The sequence below is a fragment of the Coturnix japonica genome, chromosome 3 (genome assembly GCF_001577835.2).
Source record: "Coturnix japonica isolate 7356 chromosome 3, Coturnix japonica 2.1, whole genome shotgun sequence".
Lineage (NCBI taxonomy): Eukaryota > Metazoa > Chordata > Aves > Galliformes > Phasianidae > Coturnix > Coturnix japonica.
Window position 1 is genome coordinate 82,258,423 of NC_029518.1, and position 12,132 is coordinate 82,270,554.

At 38.3% G+C, this 12,132-nt stretch overlaps 1 protein-coding gene across 1 annotated transcript in view; it reads left to right on the forward strand.

Annotated features, from left to right (window-relative positions):
- Positions 1 to 12,132, forward strand: part of CSMD1 (CUB and Sushi multiple domains 1) — an 883,217-nt gene that overhangs the window by 816,187 nt on the left and 54,898 nt on the right. The window contains exons 48-49 of the mRNA XM_015859302.2: positions 2,737 to 2,883; positions 11,045 to 11,233. Of these exons, the coding sequence (XP_015714788.1) occupies positions 2,737 to 2,883; positions 11,045 to 11,233 (336 nt within the window). The remainder of the gene's footprint in view (positions 1 to 2,736; positions 2,884 to 11,044; positions 11,234 to 12,132) is intronic.

The following is a 12,132-nucleotide window of genomic DNA, read 5'->3' on the forward strand; positions in this document are numbered from 1 at the left end:
ATGGGTTAGTTGGGGCAGAAGGCAATGCTGATGTGGCTATACCATTTACAGTTATGGATATAACTCTGATGAGCTCATCCAGAGCTGGCTTAGCTGTTTCTATGTATTGCTAGATTTTGCTGTAAATATAGATCATATCCTAGTACTGTATGTGGTCCAGAACACCATAGTTTTGTTTAAATTAGTGTAACTGAACTGTTTTTTCTTACTCACATGAAGATATATAATCAAACTTTACATAGAAATGGCATAAAGATTGACAGGAAAAAATGTTAGAGAAATAACATTCACTAAGGTACAGACTTCTGATGACTTTATAAGGCAACTTTGGAATGCAAAAGAAAATGGTGAGTATGCCTGACTAAAGAATTACAGTTCAGCAGAGTACACATCCCATTAATGAGGCCAGTCTGGTCAGCTGGGAGCAATATGACCATTAGCCATTTCCTCTCCCCATTATCAGTCAAGACTCTAGGAAATCCCTTCTATATTCTAAGGCAGAGAAGTCATAAATGTACCATGAAGATAATTACCAAAGACTTTTTAACTTGAAAACACTGCATTAAGGCTACTTGTACTGAGTAGGAATTATTTAATACAGCAAATATTCTTTGATTTTTTTTCCCCAAATAAACCAACGTAATTCTATCACTGCAGTTAGACAGTAGTGTCAACTTTTACCTAACACTCGGGAGAACATCATATGTCATGTCAGCACCCTAGAAATTGAGTATATGATTTTTCTATAGACAAATTCTGAAAAAATAATAACAAATCAAACTCAGGAATACCTGATGCTTAATTCCCAGATGTCAACTGAAAATCTGCCTTCTGGCAAGGTCCAGAAAGTGAAAATTAACTCCAGTAAAAGTTAAGCTCCACTCCTCTGATCTTCCAGTGTCTGAAGAATGTCATATGACTACTCAGCATGTAATGCTACAATTTAATTTCACCATCACTAGCAAGGAAGGAGTCTCACTTATTCATATGTGGTAGATTTTTATTTGCTGTAATACTCTTTTAGCCCCTTTATTTGAGAATTTCAGAGCTGTAATAGCACCCCCTGAACCAATTAAATTGCATTAAACAGATTTTACTGTTGAGGGTGAGGCACAGAAGAAATAAATGAATTGTCATGTTCTAAATCATTCTCTCCATCAAAAATAGGAATTAACCTTAGCAGTCCTTGTTGTCTATCTAACAATGCAATCATCAGACACTGCCTCACATAATAAACAAAATATCAAAACATTTAAATGAGGGTGTACTAGGGAACCTGCACCTAACGCTATGCTTATTTATTCTTATTTTGTGTATTTTTTATTACTTAGAGTTTATTTATTAATATTTATTTAACTATATCATTGCCATAATGGTAACCGAAATTCAGTTCTAAAGGACTGGTAAGCTGTCTAAATCTTTATGGTTTTCTGTGGCTCTTATATCCTTCCTTTCATACCTGAATTGTCCCAACCAGAAAATTTTTCTTATATTGGAGGGATAGAAGGCTGACATTGCATTCAATTTCTAGGCCTCCTATAAATCAGTTTTATTTTTGTGCTTTCACCCAACATGGGAACAACAAGGTGCTGGAACAGGTTGCCCAGAGATGTTGGAGGGTCTCCTCTGAAGATACTCTCAAACTGCCTGGATGCTTTCTTGTGCAGCCTGCTTCAGGGAATCCACTTCAGCAGGTGGATGGACTAGGTCATCTCCAGAGTTCCCTTCCAATCACTACAAATCTCTGATTCTGTGAAGAACTTATCAGGCTGCAGCTAATAAAGCTCAGCAAAAATGAAAAGAAGCAATCTATTTATTTGAAATGTTTGTTGTGACTAAGATTGTGTTAGTTGAACTTCCAAAACATGATAAAATACAGAGTAAACAACATAGTGAGCAAACTAAAAGAAGCTCAGCTGGAGTAACGATAATTTTGTATGGAGAAAGGTGTCATTTCATGTTTTAGAAAGCATTCAAAAGGAGAATAGCTTGACACATTTTTTGCTTCCATACTTTGTATTGTTGTGTTATGTAATCAACCCCCAAATCATTCTTACTGCATATAGGGTTTTATTGTGGTGAAGATAGCTGTTTGGTGCCAGGGCACTTTTTTTTTTTTTTTAATTTTTATTTTTTTTAGCATCCTGTATGTTACTTTATGGCAACATAAAGAAATCTTTTTTACACTTAAATGGATGCTATAGTAAACAAATTATCTTTTAATAGTATGGAGCTCTAGTATATATGTACTGTAAGGTATTAACACTTGTGAATGTCTGTATTCCACAGTGATGTGATTATTTTAAATGTGATAGAACATTTTTTCAGTAATATTTTTGCTGTATAATATGGTGGTGCTCTAAATTGTACTAGCTGCACAATGTCAAGAAATGTACAGATTTAGCACCACTCAGTAGTTGAAAAGGAGAAAATAAGTAGAACTGTAACATCATACAAAGCAATTTCTGCAAATAGAAGTAAATTACAAAAACATTTCCAATGATTTTTCACTCTTTATGGCAGAAACACTCAGTGCTTTATATGTCAATTTGTTTGTATTAGGATTTCCTATAGTGCTCTCCAGTGAAAACCTAAAACTGGAAAGATAAATAGAGATCTGTTAATTATTTTACTGACAAAAATGTGCCATGAGGTTTCCTGTTCTTTCCTTGTATATTCACACTCACCAGTTACATTGGTATTGCTTTAAAACTTCCATATTTTTGACCTCTGAAGGTTCTTCTGGACAAAGCCCTTTATTGGTTGCTTTAAGTGGAAATCATACTGGACAACTGAACTTTACAAGCAAAATGAATCAGCTATACCTTCGCTGGTCAACTGATCATGCAACCAGCAAGAAAGGATTCAAGATCCGTTACTCAGGTAACTGTTAATGATTTACATTAAATTATATTTTGTGATCAACTCCAATGCAAGCATGTTCTGCAGCAGTGCAAGGGATCATGGTGTGCCATGTGATCCTAAAGCTGAGGAGACTCCAGAGTGAGGAGAGAGCTGCCAGGAGCCTCCAGCCCTCATGAGAGAGTGGCTGGTGAGATGTGTATGGTGCAAGGAGTGTAAGAGCCACAGATGTACAATGGCAGCCCTTAGCCTACATAGCTGGGCAGAAAGGAACTTCACGAGATTCAACAAAGGGAAGTATAGCATGATGAACCTGAGGAGAAGGAACCACATACATCATTTCAGGCTGGGGGCTGACCTGATGGAGGAGAACTCTGTGGAGAAGGACCTGGCATTCTTGGTGGACAAAAGTTTGACCGTGAGGCAGCAGTGTGCGGCTGTGACCAAGAAGGCCAGTGTGATCCTTTGGTGCATTAAAAAACGTGGCCAGCAGGCTGAGGTCAAGGAAGGTTATCCCTCCCCTCCTCTACTCTCCCCTGGTGAGGCAACGTTTGGAATATGGTGTCTAGTTCTGGGCTCCTCAGTTGAAAGACAGTGATGTCCTAGAAGGAGTCCAATGAAGGGAGACAAAGATAATTACATGCCTTAAGCATCTGTCTCCCTTTTGAGAAAAGGCTGAGAGACCTGTGACTGTTGGATCTGGAGAGGAGAAGACAGAGGGAATCTTATCAGTGCTCATAAGTAACTAAAAAGTAGGTGTCAAGCGGATGATTCCAGACACTTTATGGTGGTGTCCAGTGAAATGACAAGGGGCAATGTGCTCAAATTGGAACACAGTGAGTTCTGTCTGAGCATGAGGAAAAACTTCTTTACTGTGCGGTGACAGAACATTGGAACAGGCTGTTTAGTGAGGTTTTGGAATCTCTTTCTCTGGAGATTATCAAAACACACCTGCAAATTTTCCTGTGCAATCTACTTCTAGGAACCTGCTTTAGCAATAGCTGGACTAGATGGTCTCCAGAAGTACCTTCCAACCTCTGTGATTCTGTGGTTATAATATACATGTGGAGATGTTGGTTCTTAATCTGCTTGCATCTTTTTTTAACATGTTGTCACACATACCCATTCAAGATACTGCTCCTAGGAGGCTTGGTTTAGTCATCACTTAACATGATGTAGATAGAGAGTGATAATTACCCTCTCTCTGTTGTTAACATTTGCTTTTTTCTGTGTTCAGACTTGATTAACAATGTGTGAGTTGGTAAGTGTTAATTTGGTGGCTAAAAATTGTCAACATAAATAAAGTAGAGAGAAGAATTCTGTGAATATTTTATAAGAATATTTTTCCAAGTACCAAATATATCCCATTCAGACATGCTAAATAAATATTAAATGGCACACTATATAAGGAGATGATTCACACATAATTCTCTCCTGTATCATCCATACACTTTCAACCTCATCTCTGGAAAATTCCTCATGTTGCTGAAAGAAGAGATCATTATTCTGGAAACTTCTGTAGTCTATCATAGGGAACCTGCTTTAGCAGGGGAGTTGGAGTCAATGAACTCTTGAGGTCCCTTCCAACTCTGCAAATCTGTGATTCTGTGAACTTAAGGTCAATGAACAGTCAGTAAATGGTCAGAAAAATAGAACTAGTTATGGAAAGCTTTATCTTCATCTTGCAAGAAGCATCTGGAGAATTATGAAAAACAAACTAAAACTAAGGGACTGCAGGAAAGGAAGTTGTTTTCAAGCACATTGGTTGATGCTTGGTTGAACATAAGCTAGCAGGTTGCCCAAGTGTCCAAGAAGGCCAATGGCATCTTGGCTTGTATCAGAAATAGTGTTCCCAGCAGGAGCAAGAAGATGATCAATCTTCTGTACTCAGCGCTGGTGAGGCCACACTTTGAGTACTGTGTTCAGTTCTGGGCCCCTCACTACAAAAAAGACATTGAGACCCTGGAGTGTGTCCAGAGAAGGGCAATAAAGCTGGAGAGGGGACTGGAGCAGAAGTCATGTGGGGTGTGACTGAGTGAGCTGGGACAAGAGGAGACTCAGGGGAGAATTTATCATTCTCTACAGCTACCCAAAAAGAAGTTGTGATGCAGTGGGGGTCATACTCTTCTCCCTTGCAACTAGTGATAGGACTAGAGAGAATGGCCTCAGTTTGCACTAGGCTCCCCATCAGGTTGGATGTTAGGAGAAATTTCTTCTCTAAAGAAGTAGTTAGGTGCTAGAATGAGCTGCTCAGGGTTGTGGTGAAGGTGTTCAAGGAATGTTAAAAGTTGTACTAAGGAACATGGTTTATTGAGGAAATATTAGTGGTAGGTATTGGTAGGCATTGTTGGACTGGATGATCTTGGAGATCTTCTTCAACTGTAATGATTCTAAGGTGATTCTGTTAGCTTTTCATTGAAAAGGGTAAATCCAGGACCTAATAGATGAAATCAGGATGTGGAAGAAGAAACAAAGAGAATTTGTCACATAATAGCCATTAGATATGTGCCAGTGAATCATAAAATCCATAGAATCATAAAATCACATAGTTGGAAAGGACCTACAAGATCATCTAGTCCAACCATCCTCCTGTTACCATACCTACAGAAAACCACTAAACCATATCTTGTAGCTCCTCATCCAGATGCCTCTTGAACACTGCCAGGGACAGCAACTCCGCCACCTCCGTGGGCAGCCATTCCAGTGCCTGACCACTATCTGAGAGAAAAAGTTCCTTCTTATGTCTAATCTAAACCTCCTCTGGTACAATTTGCAGCCATTTCCTCGGGTTCTGTTTGTTGCGTGGGAGAAGAGGCCAAGCTCCTCCTCATCACAGCCTCCCTTCAGGAAGTTGTAGAGTGCAATGAAGTCTACCCTAAGCCTCCTCTTCTTCAGGCTAAACAATCCCAGATATCTGACCGCTCCTCATAAGTCTTGTGCTCCAGATACCTCACCAGTTTCATTGTCCTTCTCTGGACATGTTCCAGGGCCTTGATGTCTTTCTTGTAGTGAGGAGCCCAAAACTGAACACAATACTCAAGATGTGGCCTCACCAGAGCTGAGTACAGGGGAATGATCACCTCTCTGCTCCTGCTGGCCACACTATTTCTTATACAGGCCAGGATGCTGCGGCCTTCTTGGCAACCAGGGCACCCTGTCGGCTCATGTCCAGCTGATCATCCACCAACACCCCCAGGTCCCTTTCCTCTTCACAGTCATCCAGCCACTCAGCCCCAAGCCTATAGCATTGCATGGGGTTATTGTGGCCAAAGTGCAGGACCCAGCACTTGGCCTTGATGACCCTCATCCCATTCTCCTCAGCCCAGTGATCAAGATCCTTCTGTAGGGCCTCCCTATCCTCAGGCAGATGGACAACACCCCCCAACTTTGTGTCATCTGCAAACTTAGTGGGTGGGGTACTAAGTCCCCTCATCTAGGTCATCAATGAAGATGGGCCCCAGTACCAACCCCTGGGGGACAGCACTTGTAATGGGTTGCCAGCCAGACTTAACTCCATTAACCATTAACCTCTGGGCATGGCCCACTAGCCAGTTCCTTACCCAAAAGAGGGTATATCTGTCCAGGCCACAGGCAGCCAGTTTCCCCAGGAGAATACTGTGAGAGACCGTGTCTAAGGCTTTGCTGAAATCTTGGTAGACTGCATCAACACACTTTCCCTCATCCACCAGTCTGGTCACCCAGTCGTAGAAGGAAATAAGGTTGGTCAAGCATGACCTACCTTTCATGAACCTGTGTTGGCTGGGCCTGATCCCCTGGGTGCCACTCAAATGCTATGTGATGATTTGTTCCATAAATTTCCCCAGTACCAAGGTCAGGCTGACAGGCCTGTAGTTCCCTGTATCCTCCTTATGGCCCTTCCTGTAGATGGGAATCACATCAGCAAGTCTCCAATCCTCCAGGACCTCTCCAGATAACCAGGAGCGCTGGTAGATGGCAGAGAGTGGCTCAGCAGTCACTTCTGCCAGCTCCCTCAGCATCCAAGGGTGGAGAATGTCAGGTTCCATTGACTTGTGACAGTCCATGTGGAGGAGGAGTTCTCTAACTGTCTCCACCTGAATCTCTGGGGGTATATTTTGCATTCCATCTCATAAAATGTCCTGAGGATAATTGGTCTGTCCATTAAAGGTGGATGTAAAGAAGGCACTGAGGATGTCAGCCTTCTCCTTATCCTCAGTGGTTACATTCCTCACTGCATCAAGTAAGGTGTGGACACTTTCCTTGGTTCTCCAGTGGTAGGATTTCTTATTCTCTTTAACTGTAGTGACCAATTTAAATTCAAGTTGGGCTTTTGCCTTCCTAACTTCCTCCCTGCATAGCTTAACAAAGGGAAAGTAGTGGGCCTTCTATTATGAATTTACAGCAAGAAAGTAATATGAGTGTTACAAGAATAGAGATCATGTCTTGAATTTATTTTGTAAATATCAAATTCTGTAGGTGATTGACTTTTAAGGAATGAGAAAGTATTTTACAACTTTATGTGTAACAAAAATATGTTTCTCTACATTTAGTTCATCAATTATTATGGCATTAGCCTCAGCTAATAATAACATTTGGGAAATGAAGGACATCGGGAAATATGCAGTCCTTATGGCAATGCTTTAGGAAGAAATAGTAAAAGCCTTTTTTTTTTTTTTTTTTTTTTCCTCCTCTAAACTTCTGTATATTTCAAATGAGATTCAATGAAAATAATCAGCATGAAAGAAGAGTAACAGTGAGTGGCAGCATAAACAATTGGATTTGAATCTTAATGAGGGAAGGAAAAATACTAGATCATAAAAAGGCTGTTGGTACCATGGCAGCTGTGTCTGAGCCAGAAAGCTTTCTTATAATGAAGAACCTATTGAAATGAATTACTGCTCTCTGAAAGCCCTCTCCTTTTTTTTTTTTTTTTTTTCCAGCTATGCGTGTGCACAAAATTTTGCAAATTGCACTTTTGTCACAAATGCTTCTTTAAAGTGCAGGAATTTTCAGAAGAATATTTAATATATACTATAGTGTACAGCTTTGCATATGTAAACTATTTGTCTAAAGTTACTTGTATGTGTTCTGTATTGTGGTTCCAGACTTTTTGCTAAATAGTTGTAGAGTGGAGCTGTACTATTACAGCAGAGGTGTATTATTTTTAGGGCTTTGACATATTGCTGAGTTATTAGCATAACCTTAATCTATATAATACTTTTCTACATTGAACTGACAAGGAGAGGAAGCATCAGTTAAAATTTTATGCAGCTGTAGGGAAGAAATTACTTTTTTCTTTGTAAGAGAGATATGATAATAAAATCACTGAAAGCAAATGCAAAAAAAAAAAATTTTTTTTTTTTTTTTTTAAATAGTTATAGTTTTCTCTGACGGTGCTGGAAGTTGTCTTCCTGGCAAAGCTGGATATAACCGAGATAGCTTATTTAGCTCTAAATGGGGAAAATCTGTGATTGTATAAGTTTGAACTGAACACTTTCTAGGAAACTACATGAGCTGAACCATCAAAATTGCTTTAAATGCTACTTGCATAACCTTTGGACTTTTTTTTTGCCTCACTAATTTATAAGCTCTCATACAGATTCCTAAATAAGGAACCTAAAATAAGCAGTGTAAATAATAATAATAATAATAATAATAATAATAATAATAATAATAATAATGAAGAGGTCAGTGATTTTTTTTTTTTTTTTTTTTAAGTTGCAGTGAAATGAATGAATTAAAGAGAACTACAGCCGTAATTCCTACACTTTTGTTCAGTACTTGACATGCCTGCCAGAGAGATGGTGATTGAGAAGAAGGGTTCTTCACTTGCTACCTTGAAAATTTACATTGTCTCTATGATACAGTTAAAATGAACTGTAATTCCTAGATGAGGACAATGTTATATTACTACACCTATTATCACCTAAGCCTGAAGTTCCAAAAAAGATCCTCTCTCAAAAACTTTCTGGAAGGAAAAACATTTTATCCTTGTGGCCCCTGACACAAGACTTCAGTATTTTATGAACACACTGTAGAGAATCCTGTTTAAGAATTTTAACTCAGCTGACAGTGGTTGGAGTTTTCAGTCTGACATTGTTCAAGCATTCGTTTGCCCTCCAGATCTTTGGGTACTTTTTATTTATTACCTTGTCTGTGGTTCTTTAGTTAGTACATCAATTTCTGTTCTTAGAAGGTGTTCTATATGCTTTATGCTGGACTCCAAAGGGAGTTCAGTTGGAGGTGCAAATAAATAATTCCTTATCTATATATTAAGAAGGAAATTGATTAAAAAAATTTCAAAAGCTTTCCTTTTTTTCAAAGTATATGTAGTTTAGACATACTAAGACATAATTAGGCTTACTGTTTGCCTATCAACCTCTCGGTTGGACTAGATGATCTTGGAAGTCCTTTCCAACCCTGTGATTCTATGATTCTATGTTTTTTTCCTGTTTCTATTTCATTGCCTTTACAGCACAGAATACTATTAGTTTTGGTAGGATGTTTTGTATGGATGAGGTCTACAGGCACTGCTTTAAGCATTATCATTTCTTACTGATGTACTAGCCACCCACAGGCAATACTTGAAATGTCATTGGCAAAGACTTTATAAGAGTGGGAGATGTGTTACATTAAGTAACTTCTTTAAACTTAAATTACCCAAATATATATGATTTATATTACAGAATGCTCAGAAATTGGAATTGAGTTTATGTACCTGGTATCATAGTTTTAAATTTTCAAAATATTACGAATATACTACTGCAAATGAAATTATTGTAGATAGTGTTTCAATATATAACATTAAGGTTGTTGAACATACAGCAAATATTTTCTGTTTAGAACTGCAGCATTGAGAGGTTATTTTTAGCATAGTTTCCCATTGTATAAGTAGAAAATTATGATTAGGCCTCAGCAGCTATTTTTATGCTTTTCTGGAATATTTAAGATTAATTAGCGCTTGAGAAGTCATAGAATTGTCTGGGTTGAAAAGGACTGTAATGATCATCTGGTTTCAACCCCCACTGCTATGTGCAGGGTCACCAACTACCAGATCACGCTGCCGAGAGCCATATCCAGCCTGGCCTTGAATGCCTCCAGGGATGGGGCATCCACAACCTCCTTGGGCAACCTGTTCCAGTGCATCACCACCCTCTGTGTAAAATAGCTTCCTCCTAATATCTAACCTAAACCTCCTCTGTCTCAGTTTAAACAACTTCCCCTTGTCCTATTACTATCCACCCATGTAATCAGCCATTCCCCATCCTGTTTATACACTCTTTCAAGTACTGGAAGGCCACAATGAGGTCTCCCTGGAGCCTTCTCTTCCCCAAGCTAAACAATTCCAGTTCCCTTAACCTTTCCTCATAGGAGAGGTGCTTCAGCCCTCTGGTCATCTTAATGGCCCTCCTCTGGACCCGCCCCAAAAGCTCTGCGTCTTTCATGTACTGGGATCCCCAGGCCTGGACACAGTACTGCAGATGGGGCCTCACAAGAGCTGAGTAGAGGGGGGGCATTCACCTCTATTTCCTTGCTGGCCGCCCCATTTTTAATGCAGCCCAGGATATAGTTGGCCTTCTGGGTTGCAAGTATACACTGCTGTCTCATGTCTGCAAATTCAGTATTTCAAAAGCTACACTCACCTAAATTAGATTATTTTGGAATTATTATTATTTTCAGTTGTTGTGTAATAACTGTGGGACAACTTGTATACCAAATTTACGCATCTGATTATTTCTTCTGTTGTACTTTGATAATTAATTTTTTAAACATATTAAGAAAACTGTTTATTTTCGACTTAAATGGCTGTGCTGTTGTTCTTTAAATAAAATAGTTCAAAAGTACTTTTATGTTTATTTGCTCAATGAATAAATTTATATTTATAAATGTATCATATTCAAACTAGTTTATTTACTAAGTTTGAATGACTTCCTGAATAAACTATATATTTCCTGGTTGTAGCTTCCCTTTTCCAAAAGCATAAAGAGTTTTGCAGGTATAAAGTGAGTGTCTGAACTTCAGAATACTTCATCTGAAGTCTGATTGTACTATTAGAATTCCAAAATTAATGTAAAGCATTTTGTGCTAATTTTATTGTTATTATTTATTTATATTACTGTTTATTTATATCTGTCTTCAGTAATGTGAAATTTGCAAATATATTTTATATGTTTTATTTTTTTATTTATTTATTTGCATTTAGCTCCCTATTGCAGCCTAAACCCTACCTTGAGGAATGGTGGAATTGTAAATAAAACAGGCGGCCCTGCTGGAAGTAAAGTTCATTATTACTGCAAGCCAGGATACAGAATGATTGGTCAGAACAATGCAACGTGTAGACGTCACCAAAATGGCATGTATCAGTGGGATTCTCCTGTACCAATCTGCCGAGGTAAGATATGTTTCCTTGTCGAGCATGCTTCTATAATTTAATTGCAAGTAATATTTCACAGAATAGAGATCCAGCATTATAAGTACTACTGTGTGTCAAACATTGACACATTGACATCAGGTGTTTATCCAGGTGCATATCTAATTGCATTCTTAAGGTGAGCAGACCTGAAGTAGTAACAAATAGATGGGTCCAATCAGAACCAGCCCAAATGAAAAGTTCATTTTTAATACTCATCATATTATTGCGTAACAGAACATTTTGATAGATGATTCTTTGATTCTGTGATTCCATACAAATCCAGTAGTTTTCAGTAGTGCTTTAAATTTGTAACTGATGATTTTGGTTGGGACTTTTTGTTGGTTTGTTTGTTATTTTATTTTAATTGTGTTCTGGATGTAGACTGTGCCTACTTTATCTCTTAAAATTCATTAATGTTTGTCAAAAATTACAGATGAGGAGTAACATAAAATAACATGAAGCAGATAAGCACAGTTCTGTTTTGTAACAAATACTATTTCACAAATTATTCAGTGAATGGTAAACAGCTATTAGAGTCTAAAGAGTTGTAGATCAAACAAGGTCGAGAATGTGGGGGACAAGAGAAAGGCTATAATTGTAATCATATGATACATGTACTGCCTGTTCAAAAAATGTTTTCAATTCTGCCTGCCTATAGATCACTTTGTTTATATAAACAGATGGCTGAAACATCCATACTTACAGCTTGTCAGAACTTCTTTAATTAAAACCTGTTTTCAGTTTGTAGGATGTTAACAGAAGTGCTTCATGTCTCCTTCAAGGCAGATGTTTTTGTTTCTAGCAAGCTTCCTAGCAAGAATGACTCTGCTGTTTCTACAAGCAACATCAGCTGTATTTTCCACTTGACACTTGATATG